Source organism: Amyelois transitella, chromosome 15, assembly GCF_032362555.1.
Source record: "Amyelois transitella isolate CPQ chromosome 15, ilAmyTran1.1, whole genome shotgun sequence".
Classification (NCBI taxonomy): domain Eukaryota; kingdom Metazoa; phylum Arthropoda; class Insecta; order Lepidoptera; family Pyralidae; genus Amyelois; species Amyelois transitella.
This window is the reverse complement of record NC_083518.1, coordinates 3,782,424-3,808,942: the sequence shown is the minus strand read 5'-3', so window position 1 is coordinate 3,808,942 and position 26,519 is coordinate 3,782,424. Positions and strand designations below refer to the sequence as shown.

General features: G+C 34.3%; 2 protein-coding genes across 3 annotated transcripts in view; both read right to left on the bottom strand.

Moving 5' to 3' along the window:
- LOC106135737 (methylenetetrahydrofolate reductase (NADPH)) lies at positions 1-2,170 on the bottom strand. 2 transcript variants are annotated; one of them, XM_013336108.2, is made up of 3 exons: positions 2,034-2,170; positions 952-1,267; positions 1-514 (listed from the first exon to the last, which is right to left on the bottom strand). In XM_013336108.2, exons 2-3 carry the CDS (start codon positions 1,265-1,267, stop codon positions 15-17), a joined length of 816 nt encoding a protein of 271 aa, XP_013191562.1. In that variant the 5' UTR covers positions 2,034-2,170; the 3' UTR covers positions 1-14. The 2 variants fall into 2 exon arrangements, with proteins under 2 accessions (XP_013191562.1, XP_060804271.1); XM_060948288.1 differs by lacking the exon at positions 2,034-2,170 and adding an exon at positions 1,772-1,925.
- Positions 2,171-6,879: 4,709 nt separating this feature from the next.
- The window catches only part of LOC106135736 (serine/threonine-protein kinase SIK2), a 52,458-nt gene continuing 32,818 nt past the window's right edge, over positions 6,880-26,519 (bottom strand). Inside the window, exons 7-9 of the mRNA XM_060948047.1 lie at positions 11,270-11,496; positions 10,610-10,806; positions 6,880-10,434 (exon numbers count right to left, since the gene is read on the bottom strand). Coding sequence (XP_060804030.1) covers positions 7,962-10,434; positions 10,610-10,806; positions 11,270-11,496 — 2,897 coding nt within the window. The 3' untranslated portion in view covers positions 6,880-7,961. The remainder of the gene's footprint in view (positions 10,435-10,609; positions 10,807-11,269; positions 11,497-26,519) is intronic.

Below are 26,519 nucleotides of genomic sequence, written 5' to 3'. Positions count from 1 at the left end.
TGTTATAATTATATTTATTTTACAAAATTCTGTACAATAAAACTTTGAACACGTTCTAACTTATTCAAAGTAAAAAAGTGAAAATGATGAGGAAACTCGCCGTTCAGATCATCGATTAAATCTTTTATTAAACGGACACCAAAATCTTCTTGTTGTGGGTCATTCTCCACTTTACGGATTAGTTCATCGGACAGCTTAATTTTGCAAAGATTTACGAAATTGGACAACTGTTTAGTTGTTTCAAAATAAAAAATACCAGGCATTATAGGTACATTAATTCCGATCGTTGTACACCTTTTACGAAAGGTTTTGTAAAGAGTTGGTTCGAAGAACGCTTGAGTGATGATAAAGTTTGCCCCCGCATCCGTTTTTTTCTTCAAATCCTGAAGTTTTTCCTCGCTGCAGTCGAGATCGCCGGCGACTGCTATGCAAAACCAATCTCCAGTGTGTTCTTTTATATATTTTATTAGCTCCATTGTGGATGGGAAATCCGATGCGGAAGGATTGTATTTTTCTGTAAAAATGTTCATTTATCTAATTTAGTAATGTAGTAGGTACATAGTTAATACAAAGATAATATCGGACAAATCTTTCTGTAAGAGAATAAAAAAGAAGACACTGTTCATTCAAATATCTTGTTTAAGTACATAGCTGAGAGTACCTGCACTTTAAGTAAATGTCCCTACGAAGCTGATTCCATATTCAGGATGATATCGATACGTACAAAGATGATACATTTTAATAAACGATTCAAAATTCTTCTCGAAAATGTACCTAAACACGCCGGTGAAATTTTGAGTCACTCTAATAAGATATATAGGTATGGAGCGTCGCTTCGCGTCTCTCTATATAGGTTGACCTTAAAGATCATGTGATTAAACAAGCCACTGAAAGAGTCCACACCTCTCTTTTTATTACGGAATTAACCTCCAAGGGATGGTCAATACGTACCACCCAAAATGAGAAATAAATTTCGAATGCCTTGTTCTTGTAGCATCATTAACACTTTATCTAAAAACTCCTTCCTGAGCATATCACACGACATATGCAATAGAACAGTCTTTCCCTTCTTGCTTAACTTTCTGGCCATTCGCAGGGGACCGATATCAAGGTCTTTATTCTGGTGCCCCTTCGCATGCCAAGTCACTGAATAAAATAAAGGCTCAATTTCGAGATTGTCCACATCGCCTTCTGACAACTCAGGAGTCACTTCAAAGGAAAATGAAAACTGGTTGCTGTTATTGATGAGGTCTGTTATTTTCGCCATCTATAAATAAAGCATTAAACTCTGATTACTTCTGATGCAAATTTTCTCCACAGTGGAATATACCTAAAAGTAGAATATAAAGACCCTAGATCTAAATAACATGTTTGTAGGCAGTCGCTGCTATTATCTAACCTAAGTTAGTTGGTTAAGTAGCAGGTAAAAATATAAAATAAGGTAAGTGCTTTCTTACTACCAGACTACGTTTTAGCTCTACTAAGAATTCTGTTTAACATTTTTGATATTTTATTGAACTTCTTTCTCCTGGCTTTAGTCCTGGTTGCATCCTCACTACTCTGTAGAGGAGCCCGGGGTATGCCTTTGACCATGGATCCTGGATTAGGTAAGTCAGGTTTTTAAACGAAGCGAATCTGAGCTCCGCAACATATTGCAGGAAATCCTAACCCGTATTGGAACCATGCTTACACATCCAGTTGCCTGAATATGCAGGTTTCCTCACGATGTTTTCCCTCCCCGTAAGATCGGTTAATATTTAAAATAACGTACATAACTTCGAAAATAGTCATTAGTACATGGCCGGGGTGGGATTCGAACCATAGCCTTTTTGCGCCACACGCATTTAAACCGGACACCGGTTTGACCACCGACGCTAGATATTTTATTGATGATGATAACCATTGCTGAAAAAAAGCTATTTAATGTTTCATTTACAAATATCAAATAGTAACCATTTATTGTTAGCAAAAGTAACTAAAATGTTTTCAAAATGTGTTGTCAATTGTCAATAATAATAAAAATACAAACTTACTGATAATGTTATCACAACAATGGACGTCTCTGTCGTTACCCGGCTCGTACTTTAATGATAAGAATGATTTTGTATTGGTGAGATAACGGGAATGTTGTTTATGTTACTACATCATGCGACTAACTGGTCATGCTTCTCCATCCTTATATATCTTTCTCTTTCATTCATCTTGCAAGCTCGTCTAGCCATAAAATGAATGTTCATTCATATACATACATGATCACTTCTATATTCCTTACGGGGTAGACAGTCTTGAAAGGTATGCTGTTCAGCGGTTTGTCTTATTGAATATGGAATTGAGATTTAAATAGTGTCATGTTGCTAGCCCATCGTCTACAAGAATTCCAAATTTCAGACCCATGGATGCTCTGGCAAAAGGACAGGACAAAAATTCGATATTTGGTTTATTGTAGTTCATCATCCTTAAACTACAAAGCAAACGAATTTCATAATTGATTCTTTACCGGGGCAATTAAATGAAATAATAAATAATACAAACAAAGGTTTTCAAACGTTTTGTATTGACTGTTCTATACATTGATTAACAATCAGCCATCATCACAACCAAAACAACTTGTTTTAACGTAAAAAAGAACTTTAAAATCCTACTTAAAATGTAACGCCGATCGAAAGCAGTGTAATTGGTGAATACATTGTTTACAAAGAAACTTCAATAATTTCATATCAAAATTTCTATTTTATTATTGCTGGTCGCTACGTAACTAGTTTGTTGTTTTATATAAAATTGACTACTTTTTCTAATTGTAAGATTAAATTGCGGTTAATGATGCTAAAATATGGTAGGTATGGTACAATGATATTGATAATATTACTAAAAGTGTAAAAGCTTCAAAACACCTATGCTACTCTATATAGTTACGTCGTATGAATGGTACCTATTATTATATTCTTACGTATGTTATTGTTACTGTTTGGTAAAGCTTTTTATTGATCAGTGCATTGATCATGTAACACCTACGAACAATATAACATATTGCTTATGGATTCCAAACATTGTTACAGTTCAATTATCATAATAAAAGATAAATCCCACATTTATTTATTATATTGAATGTCTACTACGACTAGGTAGACTACCTCACTATTGCAGCTACGGCTTCGTGCTCGTAGCGTATCTTGCGTAGCACATGCTACGTCGTAGCACTCGTAGTGATGTTCTCGTTGTCGTAGCAAATTACATTACATACTTAATAAAAGTTCCTGTAAGCGTTTTTATACAACTTAGTTACGTTTTACAATAATAACAATTAGTTTCGGTAGTTATTAAAAAATTGTATTTTCATAAACAGCCACGACCTTAGAATTTAGAATTATTCTCACTGAATAATAAAGTAAGCCACCACAAATTTTTGAATAATGTCATAAAAAATAATCTAATTCAATCCATGCCAGAATAGTTTAACTGGACTATCTATATCTGCTAAATTAACGCTCACAGGTGACTTTCGTTCAATTTGTGGGAAATATAATACATACAAACATAAATATAATACGCTTGATTTTATTTGAAGTAATTCCAGATCTATTATGATCATTTTTATCAAGTGTATACTTAAGAGAAAGAAAACTTATATTATTAAACCAAATGTTCAAAGCCACTCACATTCCATGTCTAACAAATCACCCACACAACTTATTGTAACTACATTCTGATATGTCTAATCATTATCGATTAAATAATATTTTTAAACAACAAATGCTCAATTACGCAAAACATTAACAAACTCGTTTCCAAAACATATTATACCGTGAGATTGTGTATATCGTATTTGATTTAGTTCTTATTAATTTTACAAAATTATTAGTAATGTTATAAATCAAGTAATATTATAAATACCTAAGTAGTGCCCTTTTATCTTTAGTTTAAGTTCTATTCTACTTTTTTTTTCTTGATGTACGTAAATAAATAAATATTAACTTTGTACTAACTTAAAGTAGATAACAAACAAAAGATGACTTTAGTCAAAAAATTCTATAAAATACTTAAATAAAATGAAGAGCATATAGATATATGAAGATAAATTTACAATGATACGTTTTGTACAAAATGTTGATAAACATATAAAAGTTGAAAAATAACGTTAGTTAATTTAAATAAAACAATATTAATGAATTAAGTATAACGATTGTGAAACGGTTGTCAGTTAACATACATACATTGGCGGCATCGTGAATTCATGCCCGACAACTGATTATAAATTACAAAGTTACGCTGAGGTCTATACAAAAACAATACTTAAATGAATGTCAGAAATTATCTATAGAATTGATGTAAGCTTCCCTTAATTTACATATGTAGGTACATAAAATCACACCTCTTTCCTGGAGGAGTAGGCAGTGAATGAAAAAAATAAGTTTTTTATAGTTGTTTCAACAGGACATACACAACCACACGGGACATGCCGTAACTCCGTGTTACTCTGAATTGACACTGAATTCAGTCTTTTTCAACAATAACTAGGAGGTAGTTTATTTACAGAAAACTTAAACACGGTTGTCACAAATAAATAAGTTATTGTGTTCTCGAAGCTCAAAATTGAGAAACGTGCTTATATTTGTTGAAGGTGGATGAGTGGTGCTCACTTCAACCGACATTATGGGTTTTCCCAAATCAGAGATTTTGACCTCATCCACCTTCGTAGGACGAAATTTGTTATACGTGGTGTTCACATTTTAGTATACCGACATAAATGTAATAAAATGCACCTCATAACATACCCAGCTTAACCTACGTTGATATTGTCACATCATTTATCACTACCTTATAATTACCCTTTCCTAATTAAATATTAACTTAGATTAGTGCACCTAGATTATATGTATTTCTCTAAATAGCTACCCTTATCGTTCAATGTATGAATAAGAAATGGAATGTGTATAAGTAGATTATGTAAACGCATTAAAAATTGCGAAATAAATTTTCATTTCTTTACAAGCCTGTTGATTTCACTTTCGCTGAATATCCTTTCATCTTTTCATATTTGATGATTTTGGTAAATATGTATATACTTCAATCCTAAGTCCAATTTTATTGATTGACTTCTTAAAAGGAGAAGTTTGTTTAGTCTGATTTTTTCCTGTAAAAGTACTAGGCACTACTATAATTTATAAAAAAAAAATGTTACGTAGATAGATTAAAATTGTATTTTGTAGTCTATATTCAAAACTCTCTCTGCTCCATTTTTTCTTCCTAAATGTTTTGATAGTCAATTCCCAGTTAGAATAAGTTGGTACGCAATGTCAGTTTAAATTGGCAAATAAAACCTAAAAATATACCTAAGTACTTTTATAAAAAAAGTATCCGTAACTTTGCAAAAGAAATAAAACTTTAAATTTAAAACGTATTAACCAAGAAAACAGATCAAAATTATCATCATTTTCCAAAAATTTGCTTTAATGAACTTCTAGTAACAATTGACACAGGCTGCTAACAACCAGACGTAACAGATAATTTGAAAACCATGTTAATCCTAATGAGTTAATACATTATTACGATTTCAATGCCACAAACGGATTTTATAAAGGATGTAAAAGTGCTAGTTAAATAGACTCCATTTGTTCAGTCAGCTCTAGAATGGGACTCTCGCTGAGCGGGAGCATGCCGGCGGTAGGTGGTAGACTGTGGCCCTGCCAGTTTTGCTGAAAATGGTTACAACCAGTTGTAGTTTATTGATTATTTTTCTTTTATTACATAACCGCTTCTTCTTTTATTAAACGCTTTAAAAAAAGGTGTGAGAATCACCTTTTTTCTCACACCTTTTTGACCTGTATGTAATTATGTTAGTAGGTATTTATATGTTTGTTCTCAATTATCTCGCCTTTCGCTGAACCGTTTTTGATGCGGGTTTCAGGAAAGTGTTTGTTACACTGAAGAGACGGTATTAGAATAATTTTAGAATTATTTTTGTTTGTCTTTTTTTAAATTTAAACAATCGCCGCGCTCTTTTCGCCAGTCGTCTCAACTACAGAACGCATATTTTTGCGGCATGCAATCATTTTACGTGCATATTGCAAATTGAAATTTCAAGAGCAAAGCTCTCATGTCTGCTGCTTTGTTTCACCATTTAAAATAGTTTAAATTTAAAACGTCCACTTATCTTACTATCTACCTTTTAAGATAGTCTATCACAATAATTCTTATTAAAATTAAATTAAGTCTAGAAGTGCAAGGTGCTAAGATAAATTACGCATCTAGCGACTATCTTAGTATGGGCTATACCTACCTAAGGTAGAAAATAAATTCGGATATCTACTTATTACATATAGTATGTAATATTACGTTATTTCTTTTGTTTTATTGTACTACTCTTTATATTTCAGGATGATAATAAGTATTATTAAAAGCGCACTTTTTGTATATGATCGGTGCAATGATGTTTAAACAAACGCTCTAGCGATTCCACACTTTGGTTGTAAAGTAAAAATCTATAAAATTTGTCGAAATCCGCCAAAATCTTTTGTATTGTTTTTTTATGAGACTAAAAAGATGAAATTGTGGTATTCTTTATTTCCAAATATTCAAAACAGTTCAGTCTCCTTAAAGAACTCAACTTATGTTTTTTGAAGAGAAAGATCTAGGTATTAAATATTTATACCATATGTGGTTTCCATTGGGAAACAAAATCAGATTTTTTAAGGAGGAGTCCCTCGCTAGCACAATGTTTTAGATTGCCTAGTTAACTAATATCACAACTTATATCGATAAAGGGAGGTACTTACGTGTTTCAAGCCAGTGTAAAGTGATTCTAATTTAGTTCATGCGTTCTTATGCTGATATATCTAAGGATGATGCAAAATTATAAGGTGTTGAAATAAAACAAACGACTATTATACATATTACATTTACTTACATTTTAAATAAAACTTGCTTCTAAGTAAAGCTATCACATCTTATATATTATAATATAAATTGCAAATAATAACAAAAATTCTATACAGACTTTCGTTAAGAAATTATCAAATAACTTAGAATAATTATAATAAATATAGACCTTATAATGTACCATGAAGTAGACAAATATTTACTTAGGAACATTGAAGTTATGTTTGAAAAACATGAAATGCAGTATTACAATGGTAAAAATAATATAGGTCTTGATAAAATAATACATTGGCAAGTATCCATAATGGAATAGAGTAAAACGATGAATTTTATTAAACGACACTTAATTAGGAATGAAAATCAAAACAATTATAATTATTGAGTACATAGTATTTTAGTTTATAATGTATTCTGTGCAAATTTCCTTTCATATAATTGATCGCTGCCATAAGTAATTATAACGACTAATATTCATAATTGTTAAATTCATAATTTTGTGATTATTAATTGAATCAGATTAATGGCAGTCATTTGAACATCGAAATGCTTTCAATACACATTATACCTATAATATGAACCGTGTAACGTAATACATAATTTAAAGCACTAATTATTGTCATGCATTCTAAAATTCATACTGGTGATTTTATGCAACGTCAACATTATGCTCATAATACGATGCCTAACGAATATGAACAACATGAGACCAACAAATTGATCTAGTGAACGCATCAAGTCGCTGTTCTAACTTTAAAGCTACGCAACAAACTCACTCTGCGTGCAAATAGTGGGGGCAAGTATTATTAATTGTCACTGAGGTGGAGTTTCAATTTTAATATCTTACAGGTCCCGTACTAAAATGAAAATTACAACGCCATTATTGTTACTTACTACAAATTATTACGGAACAGGAGAATACAGTTAAAATTTTCTTGTTCATATCTATAATAAATTCCAATTTAGTATACGGAATAATACAAAATAATTGCAAATAATTCTAATCAGCATGCAACACCTGGTGATGAGCGTTTATGCCCCCATCGACACTACCAAATCTACGCTCTAATTACGTGGAGATCTACTAACTAGTTGATCTGTCGGAATACCTGGAAGCAGGGCGGCGGCTGGAACAGGCCGGCGTTCCACTGCGCGGGCCACAGCGCGTCGGCGGCCGGCGCGCCGCCCTCCGCGCCCGCCTCGCGCCGCGCCGACAGCTCCGAGATCTGGCACGCGCTCTGCAAGCTGGACGGCAAGTTGGACCAATTCTCGTTCCCGAGCCTGTCCTTATTCATTATGCTTATCTCCATCGATCCTTGATACGCAAACTTCGACGCCTCCTCACTCTCCTCTTTCGGTTTCGGAGAACGATGCGGCCCTTCCACTATAGCTTGGAACGCGAGCAGGTCTCGGTTCTCCGTTTCGGTCAGGGGTAAAGGCGGTAAGATTTGCTGCTGTTGGGCTATTTTGTAACTTTGTTGGCGGAGCATTTGTCGCCTACTAAGCCCGGAGACGGCAAGACTGTGAAGAGGGCCCATGTCGTGAGCAGGCAAGTTAGGAGGAGTCATCTGCTTCTGCAGTAGTTGTCGCTTTTGTTGGAACAGCCTGTGTTGCATTAACTGCTGCTGCAAAGGTGGCTTACTGACTTGTGATACCGTAGCTCCGTGAGGTAATTCTGTCGGTTCTTGTAACTGAGCCACCATTTTAGGACTAGCAGGCATGGGCGGTGATGTACTTGAATAATTAAAGGTTTCCGGAAGACTGATGCGTTTGGTAGGGTTCTTCTCTAAGTAATGAGGACTAAAGCTGGCAGCAAATTGATTATGTTGCAGTTGCCTTTGGGTCATCTCTTCGGCAGGAATTGTAGACTGATACTGAGTTTTCAACTTCTGTGCTTCTTTCTGAACTAAGTGCAGTTCTAATACTCCTTTCGCTTTACAATTTTCGTTCAATCTTTGACTATTGAATGCCAAACAATTTTTTTGAGTGTCATTAGTTTGTGCAGCCTGTTGTGCCACTAAACCGTCACTTGCTCGTCGTCCTTCTCTGAAGTCCACTGGGCTGCGATTAATTGCTCTGGGACAGTTTTTATTAGCGGTTTGATAGTTGATTGGATTATGACGAGCAATAAACCCAGTTCCTGATGTTTTATTATTATACGAAGATATATAAACACACGGATGCATAGGGCTTGTATTGACTAATGAACTATTTTCATAGGCAAGTTTGTCATCATTGGACGTGCAACTTGGTAGGCTGCTGGCTAATTCACTAGAACAGTCTGATAGTTGGTAATCCAGGCTTTCAAATGTAGAAAAATTACTTTGTGATGAGTCACAGCTTAAATTCTGACTGAGGCTTTTGTTATTAAAAAAAGTGATGACTCCGCTGCTGGAACTAGAACTAGCACATGAGCTTAATCTGTTTTGGACTCCACTTGGAACGCTCGCTACATCCTCCATATCTGTCTCGCAACCTTCGTCGGTTGACGATGAATACTGCTGTTGAAATTTTGTAGTTTCAGTCGTAGCATTACTTTGCATAGCTTGTGTATAAGTCTGACCCGTAGTATATCTGTTTAAAGAAAATTTGCTATCTGGCCTATATAATGAATTTGGAAATAAATCACCAGTGGCTGTAGCAGTTGCAGGAAAATTTGTTTCATTTGTATTTGGAATGGGCGGCATTGGCAAATATGAATAGGTTGGAAGATGATTCATATAGTCTTTGACTGGAGGTGTACTGGTTTGCAAACGGTTTAAATCCTGTTGCTGAGCTTGTGAAACTAATCTAGTTGATTCTAATGGCTTTGGTTGCTCTAATACACTACTAAGTTTGGTATCAGTTAATTGCGACGGTATTGGACTAGTGCTTAAGTTTACAGTTCCTTTCAGTGGCAGAGGAGACTGCTGCAAAGTATTCATTAACTTAGCTGCTTCAGAACACATTGTAAATGTCGTCGAGCTGGGTAACTTAACGGTTTCTGCGTTGAAATTTGTTGCTGAAGCAGAATTTTGCAGAAAATTTGCAATGACGTTATGATCATTGGTCGATGAATTTCTCCCCCCGTCTATAGCACATTTAGAATCAAAACTAGACGACGTCAGCAATCTTGTTCCGTCGTTCGTACTTTTATTTGTTTCGGGACCGACTGTTGTCGATTGTTGAAGTAGTCGTCTGCAGTCTTCGCTTGATTGTTTTAATATATTTTGTTGCTGTTCATATGTTGAAGTGAGTAACCTATGAGTGGGGACGATGCCTTCATTAAGCTTCGTGCCTAATCTTTGAGTGGATTGTGTTACATCGATATTTCTCATAGACAGCAGCCTTGTTGACTCTGCTTCGTGACCCCTGGATGCAACGTCGAGGTTTCCGACAAGGAAGCTCCGATGCGTGTCCGAGTCGGGATTTCGCTGGAGCAGTCTTTGTTCAGTCATGTTCACACCTGCGAGGGACAACAACCGCTGCGTTTCAGAAGTCGATGAATCGGCTGGAGCAGCTGATATTGTAGGTGTTGCCCTACTGTACTCCCTTGATGTGGAATCACCAGTGTGTAGTAATCTGAAATTTTAAAAGTAGGTTTTAGGTATAGAATCTGCTTTAAAATCTGATGCTACTAGTTAGAAAAGAGTATCTGTACAATGTATTGTATAAACGCTTTGTGACCATTGCATGATTGTACATTTAGCAGTAATAAGTATTATTATTTAAAAGCCTTTGCTGAAAAGTTCCTTACCTCGTATGATGTTCTCTTCTTCCGTCATGGACGTCTCTTGAAAGAGCTTGGTCCGCCACAGAAGAAGGTCGTCTGGAAGGTCTATTTCTTGCTTCAGAGCACGCCACAGTTGCCCCACTGGCCGCCCTCGCTCGAAGACGTTCCAATAAAAGAAGGTAGATTGCTGCATGATGATCGTAACTATTGGATCGGAGACTCTGAAAATTGTTAAAAATTTATAAATATTTAAAAATAAATTGAAAAATATATAAAATTTATTTAAGTACCAGAAAGTTTGAATTTTGTACGTTTCAAAAGAAATTGTCATTAAAACATATTTTTAAACAAGGTCATATTCACCGCACATTTTATTTCCATTACGTGGACTTGACCGCAAAATTATGAGGTTTCTGCATCAATTGTAAAACATTTGTGGTCATATTGTGGTGACTTCTTTGAATCTATTTTTGTCTATCTACATATAAATAGGGACACAATAGATTAAAACAAAACAAATTATTAATTGTTGACCCTTATATAGTTAGAAGTTTTCTCACGCACTATACTTATCTCATTGATTCCACAAGAAACAAATACATTTCCAGTTAAAGATCCAAAATTTGGATGAACTTTCAAATTCTCATTTATTATAACAGTTACTTGGTTTATTGATATTATTACCTCTTTAGTTTTAACAGGGTCGATTCCCAAACTCTGCATCAATCTCAGCACCTGTTCGTTAGGCTCATGATGTACAGGCGCGTGCGCAGGGCTCCGGGCCGGGTCTGCCACAACCGACGGCACCACGTATGGCTCCGCTGCCATCCACCGGTGCTTCTTGATCTGCTCTATGGTATATCGCTTCATAGGTTCCAGCACCAACATCTTGCGGATCAATGATTCGCAGTCTGTAATGAATTATACAATTCGTTTTATGAACAAGGATTAGGGTAGACAGAGACATATTACATTCATTGGCATTATATTCATAAGACTTAAATGTCTCAATCATTTTGAAGATTGAACCCAAGAGGTTCAGATAGTGACAGGGTGCTTGCTAGCCAATCGCCTAGAAGTAGAAGACTCACACTTTTATAATCTACGTGGAAAGAGAAGCAGTTGGCACACAATGTTTAGCCCTCGCTATCAGACCAGCATTGAAGCTTTAAAATATCTCTGATAAAAAAAACATTGAATCGAAGGTAATCTTAAAATGCAATGAATATAAATCAACCACCTTCTGATAACGCCTGTCTATGTTTTTGCTACTCTTCGTGATTTGTGACTGAATTTACATTCTAGACCAAAGGGTGCGCCTCACTTTTTGTTTCCACAGTAATTTGTGTTCAGTTTGTCTCATTATTGTTCATTTTATTCCACAAAAAAACTAATTTATTTTTACTGATCTTTTCTCATTTAGGTTTGTTCCATTTTTTCTGAGTTATCCAGAAAAATGGTTGAGCTCATCGTTATTGTTTTTTAATTAATATAGAATATGGATTCTGGATAATTCAGTTTGTCTTATTCTCTCATACTTTACAGATTCGTCTTTTTAATTATTTTTATATATGATTCCAATTAAAACACAAATCTGTTTCAGAGAGCGTTCTTTGACATGGTAGTTTCAAAGAGCGGTTGCATAAATATGCAGAAGCATTAAAATGCTACCTAACGTCAGCTCCCTATAGCGTTCTCGTAAATAACATTGGACTGGAAACCCAATGAAGGTCGCCTGTTGTGTAATATAATTTAAATTTTCATCAACTTGTTTGTTTGGTTATGGAGAATTCCAGTAACCACGTATGTATGTTTATTTAGGTTATGTCATCAGCAGATACTTTCGTAGAATTTTGCAGCTTTTAATAGCAATAGAAAGATACATCTCGTGTTTTCACTGACGAATTTATAGTTGCAAAGTTATGTAAGTTATGTAACTTTGATGTAAGAATGAATGAAATATCTTAATTACTAATAAACACTAAAATGTTATACTTTTACCAATTTAAAGTCCACAAAACATTCTTAAGGTAATGCACAAAAGGGGGCCTTATCGCAAAAAGCAATCTCTTCCAGACAACCTTAAGAATATTGCTATAGGATACATTTAAATTAATATAAACAGTGCACATTACCAAGAACTACGTCTGAACCTGACTGTCAACAACTCTACGTAAAAATACTAGGTATTAAAGTTATCTCGAGAAAGTTTATAAAGAACTCGCTATTTATACAACATTAATGACGCATTGGTAGATATAAAAATAAACCAAATAGTATGCTGAAGTAAACATAATATTATCACGAAGAAGCAATCATAACAAAAACGCACAAAACAGTACGTACAGACAGGCTAAAATATGAAAATAAAATACATATATATTATCACTTTCCTACATTAAGTAGGTGTAAGTATATTGAATGCTACACCTGTGTACTGCTTTCTCATTTTGACGCTTCAATTACTTCCATTTGTGTGGAAAATTTATACTCATTTCAGTAGACAGGAAATATCCTATGTTTAGTTAAACATTTCAGTAAGTAGGTAACCGAAATGTTTGGTTGAACATTTTGAATAAGTGGGTAACTGAAATCTTTAACTAGATACCCAAAAAAAACTTATTTACAACTTTATTTATCGTTGAAAGATTTAGGTTCGTTGCCAGATTAACATGCATGCATCAGGTTTAAAGCTCTTACGGGGTTGATAGAGCCGACAGTCTCACAAAGACTAATGAAATACCAGCTTGGGTTGCAACATGTTAATTGTTTGGTTTTAGCCACACTTAGAAACATAAAATGACACAAATCTATATAAGTTACTTAATTATAAATACGACGTTACTTACGTATAGGTACGAGTAAATATTTACGTCAGATTAAGTGTAATATAATCACTGTCCACAATAGGCTAGACTCGACGTCATATTTTTTTAATGGCTTGAATTTTTTTTATCAGCTGGTGCATCGATAGGTATTCGAGGTCAATTGAACAATTAACAGTGCAGAGGACGGAATTTAATCGTTCTGGTCGTTAACCCCGATTAGCTGTAGGCATGTTTTTGAATGATAACAAAGACACATTAAAGAAATGTCCAAATAGCTTCGTTCATTGACAACATTTCATAATAATTAAGAAAAAAGTCGTGTAACATACCTAATTAACTAAATAGTATTTTTGCACGTGGCTTCGTTACCGTGAACAAAGCGACCCCATAGTTGATTTACACACTCGCAAGTAAAAGATTTTGCAGACAGCCCTCTTATAGGTACGGTACCTCTTAAACAATCAGACGCGCTCAGTTAAATCCATTTATACAGTGTTATAAAATCTTTCTTACTTTATTAAAAAAAACTAATAAGTGTGAATAAAAAAGAAAATCGAACAAAAATATCCACCAGAAAAAATATGCAGCTAGATATAAAATAATAATTGATCGTTCGCCACATACGTAGGTATTTTGTGACGACGGCAGCTGAAAAGATCAGAGTCAATGCCTCCTGTAAACTTATTAACAGCTTGTATGTTTGTACTAATTTGTTTATGCATGAGCACGTTATATGATAATGACACGAATGACTGCGAGATTAACTTTATTATTTTTTTAAATTAAGTACTATTTCATTTATTTATTAATTAGATATCAGGTGCGGAGTGCGTCATAAACGAAATTGAGCAATTGACTAGCGATTTCTTCTTTGATAAGTATTTGTAATTACAATATGAACTATTAAAAATAGATAATATCAAAATAATATATATTACTCTAATCCATTACTTTATTCGGACGTGAAGAAGAAAATAAAATTTTGCCATTGAAATTATTAATGAATATATGAATTATTAAATTAAAAAGTAAGTTTTCATTTGAAGCTTTCCTGATCAACCTTTTTAAATCAAGTTTAAAAAAACCTATTAGGCTGACAATGATAATTTAACACTTAAATAATAGTTTAAATCTCCGCAACAGATTATTATGTCGTAATACAAAATGTATATTACATGGTATTATGCAATATTGTAAACACCAGCCTAATGACACATCCAGCACATATATAATCAAAACAACATAATATAATTGATTGCAAGTAGGTAAATGCACTCGCATCAAACTTGTACCATGTGCTGGTAATTGCACGTGATTCAAGATAAGGCACTATTTCATTGCTACAGACAAATGGGTGATGATTATAAGTTACTACATTTACCGTAAAGATATTTAATTTCAATTAGGCATTTTTCATTTTTATTATTTCTTTGTTTTAGTTTATTACAAGCTTAGTAATAACCGTGAAGAAGCGGATCCCGTAGCCTGCACAAATCATTGAGGGTGCAACCGAGAACGCGCGAAGATAAAAGAAAGAGTGTCCAACAGTGAACTTCCTGCAGCCGAGATTTTTGAGATGAAGTGTGCTTTTTGAGTTTAAGAAGTTGTTTTTTTTTCATATTAATTGCAAATCATTTTGAAAAGACGAAAGTCTTTTATATGTTCTTATATCATAGTTGTTTGTTATTCCTAATAAATATTATAAATATCTCATCAAACAAAAAAAAACTTTTTCAACTTGTATACCCATGATTAGCAGCAACGGAATAGCAATCTTACCCATGTGCTTGTTTGAAGTGACGCACTCGTGGCACGGCGGAGGCTTCGCGAGGTAGAAAGTACTCAAAGGTCAGGGGCCTGGGCATTAGCCGAACGCTGTACTTACAATAACGTCACCACTTTGTGTTTAACACCGTGAGAACACGATATTTGTACATGAATCGTAAGAATAACGGTGATTTAGACTTTGAAAAATGATTTTGAATAAGAAGTTTTAAGCTACCGCGAGTTTCCCAATTGCCCACTTATAGCGAAAAATGGTGGCACAATCGCGCGATTTTAAATATGGTTTCTCTGTAAAAATTTATTTGATTTACCTACTTGTGAAAATATTTGCCGTATCTGCTAATATCGAGTAAGTTGATTATGCCCGCCGTAGTTACCCTTTATCAGAGGTCTTGGTCTTTTTTAACAAGTGGGATTTTTCTTAATTTTTTTTTCAGATATGAAATATTTACACACATCTGCTATTCTGTTAGATTTGATACATTTTTGTGCATGTTATTTGTTAAGAAGCTGATGAATAGATTATAGTTTTCTACATACATAACAATTATATGAATTTAAATAATTTAAACCAAACATTTCCTTCTATAACAAATCTAAAATTCAGACAAAAAGGGCTTTCATCTTGCCCATTTTAGCGAAGTATGAAAGATTTGTCAAAGAATATTTTCATAACGATATCGTTACACGTGCCAGCAATCATACCGATTGTATTATATTTCTCCTCAAAATACCAAACATGTAGGTTTTAAGTAGCTATTTATGATATTTCGTCGTTCTCAATATTAAGGTAAACAATTATTTTGCCACAAATTTGCGATATTAAGTGCGAAGTGGGCGGGTCATTAAGGCTCTTGTGGCCATAAGAGGATTACTTACGTCATTATAACCACCTACAGAGATATGAATTATTATTTACAAAAATACGAGTATTTGAAATATATGGAGTGGTTTTCAATCATTATTAAGCAATAAATTCTACGACAATATTTCGTAGAAAGTCATACCTAAAATATTGATTGTTTGTTGGTAAATATTTAAAAGAAATCCTATCTAGGAATTTTCTTAGAAAATGAGACATAAGTAATTAAAATATGTTCATGTTAATTCAAATTCTTTGCAATATAAGACATATTAAGATTGTCTACATTAAAATCTGTTTCTGAATTTGTCTATATCTTAAAATCTAAAAAATTGTCTATATCTTATTATTATATCTGTTGAACTTATGTGGAATTTGGAAATCGATGGAAATAAAGAATTTGTATTTCATTATACCTACTGAACTAGCAGTAACATTCCTCTAAAACGTACATTATCTACCTAAGATTGTTATATAACTGAGGAAAAAAGTGCTAATACTTCCAAGGTATTTGCACGATTTTAACCTCAAATTCCGTTTGGATTACCCCAGCGAAATCCTGGGTTTAACCCGACCGACTGTTAGAACCGAGCTAACGGCTAGCAGATAAAACCAGATACTTTAGGTCTGCTTCCGATTCCATTATTTTGGAAACATTAAGCTAATTTAACTAGTCTTTCATTATAAGTTTATTTGTAGAAAAAATGACTATCTTCTAATAGTATAATATAAAAGTAGAAAAAAATGTATACTAGCTGAGCTTAAATTCAGTTAACTCTATTTGGGAATCTCCCACCAATTAAAGTCTGTACTATTTCGAAGTGTGTACGTAAATAATATGTTAATAGGTGTATGTCCAATAAGAACTTTGGAACTTTGATCGGTTGCTATCCAATTCGGGTGCTAAATACAATCATGCTATAACAGCGTGTCATAACAAAAGAACTTTTTGTTTTATGACATTCTACAACTCATGACAAAGTGACGTACCATATTGTAAAAATACAGCGGCCGATGAGCGGCTGGCATCTGGTAATCAATATTTAGCGACCACCACTTGATAATCAATACCTGGTTTTCCTCCTATTCATAGAATATTAATAAAACGGTCTTTCCCAATTTGTCTCCCCTGAGAAAACATCGGATCATGCGTCATTTCATCGAAAATACGAGTAATTGCTTTCATATGCCGAGGGAGAGTGACGCCCGTCGAGCAACCAAAAATAATCTTATGTAAATATTTTATTCGCAGCACTCGATCTTCGCTCACCTTTAACAAAACATTCGATTTCGATTCGAGTGATGAAGCCGATTATAAATATTCGTTTAACCTCAGAGCCGTGAATGCTGAAAATAGTCGCCGCGCATTCAAAACTGTACTTCGCGCAAACAAAACATAGAGCGCATCAATCCCGAGTAGTTTGGTGAATACTATGTTATTTACCTTCCCTCTTCTTTCTAAAATAAAGACGATGAGTAGACGTTCTGCCAGGCGATTCTATAAATAATTTTACCGACGCAAATATCGCGCGCTTTACTTGAACATTGACGCAATCGCGTGAAAAATTTGTTGGTGTTTATTATAAAATGTTGGAAAGTCGGGTGGGCGCCCTGGCGACGGTCATGCGAGCTCCCTGAACTTGGTGGTTTTACGAGTGGCCGCGGCACACTGACATTAAATTTGCTGCGCTGGACATTGTAAAATAACAATCTTCCACAGCACATTCCATTGACTCAATCCTGGGTTCAGTCCCCGGCCGAGTCGAGGTGTATTCTTTTGATTAGCCGAGGCCTTGGTTATCATCGAGTTAGTTCTGCCTATCCTTTAACATTAAACATACTTATGTTTAAATATTTTTGTATATCTTATTATTTAAAATACTCCCTTTTGGTGTCTATTTTGGTTACCTTCTCAAGAGAGGATCCCGGTTTGCGCCTTTTGCCCATGACGCCGGATTGGTTAAGTCAGTTTACAAAAATCTCTGTCTCCTCCGCAACCATTTCAGGGGAACCAAATCCATATTGAATCATTATATAAACTGCGGCCAGCAGTCCAGCGTATAAAAGCTTCAGGTCAGTGTCGCGACGTCATTGCCGCGCCGCCGGCCGCCCGTCATCCGCCGCCGACGGCTAATTACACCATAAAATTCTTGTAAACATGCCACACTACAGCTGACGCATTTGCGACGTCGTTTACAGGAGGGATAAAAATTTATAGCAATATACAATAACAAATATGTCATTGAAATCCATAATGAGATGTGCAAAACCCTATTACTGTGTTAGTGTTATTAAAATAATCGATTTTCTACTTTTTTATACGGAAGAAAGCATACGTACATAAAATAATGCCTATTTTCCGATGTGGGCAAATATATTTTCTTTCTACTTGACACGAGCCCTGCATACTTTTTTATTTCATCCAAATTCACCACTTTATTTTTGCAAGTTGCAAAAATTAAGTTTTGACCTAAACTCGTAATTTTTAATTTACTCGAATTGATAATTTATTTAGAGCTGAATTTTCCGTGAGTTACAAATTCAATAAGTACACAAAATAGGTATAAGTAGTGGGCAAATTATTTCGACCTCTTACTTAAAAAACATTCGACGAACGAGTTAAAATTCCGTTTTATATTCTTCAGCATTGATATGAAAGGCTAATGTAGCACAACGAGGGCCTGTGACGTCACGCGACTGGTCGCCGTTGGAACGACATACATTTTTCATGAGTGATATATACATAGTAACTTATATATCCGGACGACTTGACAAGCATGCGACAAATTATTAGGGTTTATTAAAGTTATTCTTAGTACCTTCCTAAATAGCGCGATCTAAGCAGCATAAATAAGGCCGCTTTATTGTAAACTGGAAAATATGTATATTGATAAAAGTACAAATGGAGATCTAGACTAGACACAGGCAAGGATAGATACAATACAAATCCCGAGGTTTTAAAATTGAACATTAGGTACCTTATAGTATATAAGGGGCGCACTCGTGCAAAAAATAATTATAATATTGTTCAATACCTCTCATTAGCTCCAGATACTATTTATGATGGAAAAAGTTTATTGATCTCGTACCTATGATCGCTTAAGATCAAAAGTCACGGATAATACCTATTTTAAGAATTGCGTGTCTCTCGAAATCATTATTACTCTAAAAAAAATCTCTAGGGCACCATAACATTAATTATTCTGAAAATATATTTTACATTGTATTCGTGTTAATGTTAGCTCACACCAATAAACATGCGAGCGAACTAATTAATTTCGCAAAAGGAAAGGAAACTTAACAAGCAACGCACATGAGCATAGAGGCAAATAAATTATACGCACCTTAAAAAGGCGTTAATACAAGCACGCGACATAGAGTTTTATATATTTTCATAAACTACAATAAACCAAATAGTGTTACGTTAGGCAAGTTAAGGGAGGTCAGATAGGACAGAGGTCACGTGTTAAAAGCTAGTAGGTATGATTATTACAAATCGGTTTTGCTCGCTAAATTGCATACTACTTTAACTTCTTTCCCGAGAGAGTAATAATGAGAATAAATGAGTAATAAAACCGTTTCCAACGTTAAAATATACGAGTAAAACCAAAAAAACATGAAATGAAGACAACAATAGCAGGTGTGAAATTTCGCTCCAAATATATACATTTTTTCCAGCTAGGTATCTGTTGTAATTCATTGCGTGCGTCTGCGCATCGGTGTCCACGACATGAGATGTCTTTTAGCAATCACCATTTATCATGAGTCTGCTTGTTCATATAGACATTGTATTTCTAAATATCTTCTGACACTTTCGCGTGAAAGTTTCGATGATATCATCATTTTTGGAAGACGGTTTTATCACACTTTTGATGAAATCATTTAGAAATTTAACGTTAGGAAAATTGTTATAATTCTATGCAATAAATTTATTTTCCGCCATCTGGTGTCTAGTAAATCGTAAGTTTAACTTCTGTAATGTATCTCGGAACAATATTAGCCTGTACTTATTTAACAGTGATTTTCTACTGCTTATTTATCAAGATTTATTTAAAATGGCTGAAATTTTATGGCGTATAATTATAATCTTTAGATTTAAAGTACATTTGCGCGGGCGAAGCCGCGGGCAAAAGATAGTTGATTATAATCCCAGCAAAAGTTCCGAACAAACTTATTTCACTTATTTGGACCGCTTCTGAATCAAGCCTTTCCCTGAACTTGCCAAAAGTCAAAGAAATTTTATGCGACACGAAATTTCTATTACGAATCTGAATAATTCATAAATCAGGCCATGTGATACATAAATATAAGCTCGCTATTGGTGTGAAAATTTTATGGTCAGGAATCTCATAAATTTTATATGAGTGACGTCGTGCAAACAAACTAAACCAAACCAACGTCGTGTCAACAGAATATATAACTTGAGATAGAATATAGTCCTGGCGACCTTAATTCCTGCGTGCTCAGTTTCGGTTTAGTTTAGGCACAAGTTGGTATAAGCCGTTTGTTAGTCCCAAACTCAGAATATACATTAAGTAAAATTAGAACATTTTTTAACTAAGCCGAAACAGTAGTTGATGAAAAAATAAATTTATTTCGTTATTCCTTCTTTTGCCTCATGTGATACCCACAAGCCACTAATAGCTAATTTACATATATCTAATCTACTGCTCTATAAAAATCTAAAATATGTTTCAATATTCTTTCTATGTTTTTGTTTAATTTTAAAAACAACAATGGAGTAAGCTCATAAATCATGTACAGATTTTGGTTATACAGCATTATCTGCGAGTTAGCCGCGGTAACGAGGGTTCCTCCAGAGTGATGAATGGCATGAAATATTTCACGGACATGTAAGCATCTAAGTTAAAACATAGCAGAGTGTACGAGATCACTATACATATAAGCTATTTATTTATTCATTAAAAACTTTATTGCACAAAAAAAAATACAAATGGCGAATTTAATGCCATTTGGCATTTGCAGTTTTAGATGAAAGATGTTAAATCTCAGTTCTATCGGAATTGTCTATCTCGTAAGGTATAGAGACGTAATTATACATAAGTATGTATAGATAGATGGTTAAAATACCAAAGTGCGAAATTGTACTTGAAATGGGTGCGAAACTCAATAAAGTAAGACAAGACGGCCGTTTAAGAAAAAGTTTTGTAAAACCCGAAAAGAAACTTTTCATTTGAACCGAATAAACAGCGAACTTTTTCCAAGTTATCTAACTTTGATGCGAATGGAATGTTACCATCATCGTTACAGTCTCTCTTTATGACGCCATTCTGAATCATTTCTATTATCTAAGTTTGTGTTTCGCAAACAATTCCCATTACAATTATTAGCAGTTCATCTAAAACGCAGAGCCTGACTCTTTATTTAATACCAGTAAGTCTTCTAGTTATAAGTCTACACTATCGCTATATGGTTTGAGGGTTTTGAAGTGGAATCTCCAGATTGAAGTAATCTTAATCTTATTATAATGCTGACATGTTGTTTTACCTAGCAAAATCAAGCAAACATCAAAATGCGAAACGTCCAATCGACTATTTCAGTGATGCGAAGTTTACAGTTCATTCTCTATTTTCCCTTAAAAAATTTCCCATTTCAAACTCAATATTCTATCCTGCTATAAAATGTTACTTCTCGCTTAGACCGTTATCGTACTTCTATTACCAAAGGTGCCATTTTATGCTTTCTCAACATGTTTTGAGAATATTTTCTTTATTGTACTTAATTTACTCAATAGTACTATGTCTACTCATGTCACGTGGAACCCTCTCGTAGCTATTACCCAAATAAGAGAAGGGCGCAAAGGCCTTGTAATGTCCAACCTTCTTGAATAAAATAAGAGTTGTTACGAGAAGCGTATGTAGTAAGCTGGGCAAAAATGTTTCGCCGCTGTAATGAGAATATATGTAAATGATATGACTTCTTACTATGTAATTTTTTTTAGCAGGAATACATTATACATACACGGTCAGCTGCAAAACTTCGCACATACTTTTTCATATAAGATTTACCTAAAATTATATATAAAGTTTTGCAACTGTACATCCAATATACGTAGTATTTTATGACCAAAACTATTTGTTTTCTTGCAAATGGTATGTCCAATCTAAGTAAATGCTACGTGCACGTTAATACGTACAAAGAATGTTTGAACCCATTCTGTCTCCACTGTACTACGAGATTGAATTATAATGAAAAAAAGAGAAACAATAGCTCAGGGAAATGCGACATCTAGGACAGTTTCTGCGAACTAACAATAAGTAAAAACAGAAAACGAAGTGACGTTCATAACAATTGTTTCTATTCCGCATCCAGTTGGTGTCTACTTGAAAAGTGTAGTAGAGTAGAATTGTTTTGCCGAAGCCGAAGTTTCGAGTGCTTTAACAACCCTCAAATGGTCCAGCAAAGTTTTTGCAGCAGTAGGTACTTTCAGAGCTGTCCATAGCATTCAGTTTAATTTTTAAAATATTCGCTGCAATTTTCATAAAACTTTGAAGACTGTAAGCTACTTCTTTTTATAAATTAATTAGGTAATGTGTAAAAAACATAAGATTGAAGTAATATAACAAAAAACATTACCAATAGACCTGCACAGCCTAAATTTCAAGCCATAGAAAGTCAGGTAAATTTTATTAAAGAATTTCATATTTCTTTTCTTTTTTTTTTAGCTTTCAAAACCGTAGTTAGGTATAAAAAAATTTAAAACACAAGTCTTATAGTATCTATTTTACAATTTTCCCAAGGAACAGTCCACCCCAGAAAACCTAAGCCCTGTTCATAACTGATTTTCTGCCTTTAACTGCACTATATTTTCACATAGAAGTAAAAGTGATGAAAGTTCATCGCCGGCTTTATCTCAACAAGCTCTAGGCTATCGACAAGCTGTCAAATTCACTTCATCTCCATTTTAGTGGAAACGCACCCTAAGTTATTGCGTCAAAGTAGATTTGTATCGACGCAGTTCACCTAGCACTATTTCTGGAACCAGCGTCATCGTATAGTTCTTATCGAGCAACGAAACGTGAAGGTACTTAACCTACGTCATGGCTAAACAACCGAAGGGCTGTTAGGTTAAATATGACGTAGCTGAAGAAAGTTTTATGAAGGTGATGGATGTACGACTTTTACTAACTCGTATTATTTCTGCGTTAGAGTATAGACAAATTTTTATTTTTTTAAACTTTTGCACCTCAAAAGTATTAATATATATTCCGTTGAGTATACCTTATAATTATTTCATCCGAAATTAAATCTAATAATTTTTCTAGATGTAGATTAATAACTTGGGCTTTTGGTACATAAGTAGGTGGTAAATTGTATTTTTATCCACAGGAATATGGAGTGAAGTTCAACTCAACTTTAAGGAAAAAACGCACGACTAAAAATACTCTGCACGTGTAAGTACATACATGAGAAAATACTAGTAACTGATAACTCCTAAAAATCATCATAAAAATATTATAAGTAATTATCTTAATTCCTTAATCACAATCTCATTTGCGTCAAACGTTTATTGACAATTGACATCTATTAAAAAGATTATACAAACGGATTTGATTGTCACGTAGTTTTATGTTTTCAATGATTACTTAAGTAATCTACGGTGATTACTATATTGTGCGTAATTTCAACGTTTTGTTTGAACTACTGAAAACTAAAGTAAATTCATATTGAAATAGGGTACATATATTTTCTTTTTTGGCGTCGCACTATTCCATAAGATGTCTAATTGAAAATGAAATTCGGCGCAGAATTTTCACCGTTAATTGGACGTGGAAATTTTTGAACAGGTTGTTGCAATTACCTCTATGTTACATGATGGGAGTACATGCGAAAGTTATCCAATAATATGCTTAATAATGTCGATTATAAAGGCAATGTAGCGAAGAAAATGGTGGTCGGTTGCCGTCGGGATGCATGATTGAGCGCGCGGTGACGCAAGCGGCCGTCCCCTTATCGATTTCATTAATTTTTATCTTCCTCATCCGCCTTTCTAGCCTAGTTGTAGATTAATCAATAAAATCAATTGACACCTCACATTTGCGTCAAATGCAGAAAATATCCCAGTTTAAGTATAGTTTAAATACATAGTTGTATGTAGTCTTTCGCTTTCAGTCTTTTCAAGAATATTGGCTCTGTTTACCCCGCAAGTTACGTATGTTACGGATAAACGCAAACTTTAGAATAGAACCACTTAATATCTTTTCCATGGATGTCGTAAAAGACGAAGACACTATTTGAATCTCAATTCCATCATAAAGCCATACAGCAGAAAGTGGTCCTTTAGTCTTCTCAAGACTGTTGGCTCTATCTACTCTCTCTGGTTATATACATGACTGTGTGTATTGTATGTATGTATATATATGTCACAGTCAAAACTCTTAACCAGTCAAAAGTACTATTGACTAGCACTTAACCAGTCAAAAGTACTATTGACTAGCAAAATCAGTTAAAAGTACTTTTGACCGTTGCTGCATGAAGCAGGTACGCGCTCTTACTAACAAATAAGTAGTCGTATTCTTTTCGGACATTGTTCTCAGACGCGACATGCATGTGATAGGTTCGAAGGGTGATCGCGAGCGCAGCGAGCGATCACCCTTCGAGTGTTAGGTATTTTTTTTGTAAACCACCCAAAAAGCTTTTTTGTTGCTAGTCAAAAGTACTTTTGACTGGTTAAGAGTTTTGACTGCAACATATACATATATATTTTCCATTTATATAAAACCATTGCTAAAACACATTTGTGTTTAAATTTGCTAACATTTTATCAAGTGAGTAATTTCCGTTCCGAAGCTGTCATTAACATATCACGTAATTCACCCATGTCAGTTTAAAATTGAGTTCCTTAGTTGTTTCTTATTACGTATTACATACCTACATCGCAATTACGTGTAATGATTTATAGTAAACCCAAAGGGAATTTTGTAAGCAAAGGGCCTTTAATGTTGTTACAACAGTTTGACAAAATTTCTATCACTACCCGTAACTAAGTGTATGTTAAAATAACCGTGTAATTATACTATTGTTTTGTGATATTAGTAAAAAATGTATAACTATATATATTATTAAACCCGGTACCAACCAAGGTGTGTCTGTATGTATGTTTGCATACGTGAAACTACCCTAATTATCCTGGGCTGGGCGGTCTTTTTCAGCCGGGCCTCCGACTTTAGTTATGACCAATACTAATTATTTATTGCACCAAGGGATTACATACATACATATAGTAGTCACGTCTATATCACTTGCGGGGTAAACAGGGCCAATAAACAGTAAAAAGACTGAAACACCACGTTCAGCTTTTTGGTTTGATTATAGAATTGAGATTCAAATAGTGACAGGTTGCTAGCCCATCGCCTAAAAGAAGAATCACAAGTATATAAGCATATCCCTTAGTCGCCTTTTACGACATCCGTGGGAAGGAGAAGGAGTGGTTCTATTTTTTTTTATTCGTGCCGGCAACCACATGGCACCAAGGGATTACATGCTCTGTCTACCTGCATTGTTACTTTCGAAATCGTACAGGTACCAATAAGACTTAAGGCTTATCAAAAATGTTTATACACGTAGCCTATAGATGTTTCTCTTCAAGTTACTTTGAATGCGGCTCTCAATGTTTATTCAGTAGAATGGAGTGTTTCCAGAATTTTCAACTTGTTGACATGAAATCTCACAAACGGCATAAAAAGTTTAAAACAAAATAACGGATAGACACTCAAAGAGAAGTCGGTTTTAATAAGTTAGCTTTTCTTTGATGTTATTTTAATAAAACGAAGGTACTAAAAGAGAAAGATTCATTAGTCAAACATAAATTACAGAATCTAAATGAAAAGTTCGTACTTCATAAGGATAACGTAAAACATCCGTACATATAATAAAACTGTAACTGACCAATGTCTGCACTTAAAAGATATTACCAAAAAGGGGATCTACACAAGAGATTAAATATTATAATTGTTAGAATTTCTGTCTCACTGTCATGCAGATGCAGACAGTACGATTATGTTTGTACTCGCATTACGCAAAAACTATTACTCCGATTTGAATGCGGTTTTCTCTAATGTGTTTGGCTTGGTCCATCTTAAAAACTGATAGGTACATGACATTGACATTGACATTTCGTCCCCGACCCCTGTAAGGGGCAATAACCCCTTTATTCAGCTTTTTTTTATTATGTTGAGCTGTTTGTTATAGCTTATTGAGAGTTGAGATTATCAGTGATTTTTTACAGCGAACGAAGTCGCAGGCGCCGTTGTATAAAAATGAAAGTAATCAGACACTTTTAAAGGGCGTGAAACTTGCAAACCATTTTCTCAAGTTAGGATCCTTGGGCTTGAACAAATTAAAGGATCTGTCCAATCTTCGAGAATCTTAATTAGAAAATTAGTGAAGTCGAAAGACTCGTTTTCGGTAGTACAGGCTTCGCTTAATTGCTGGGGGC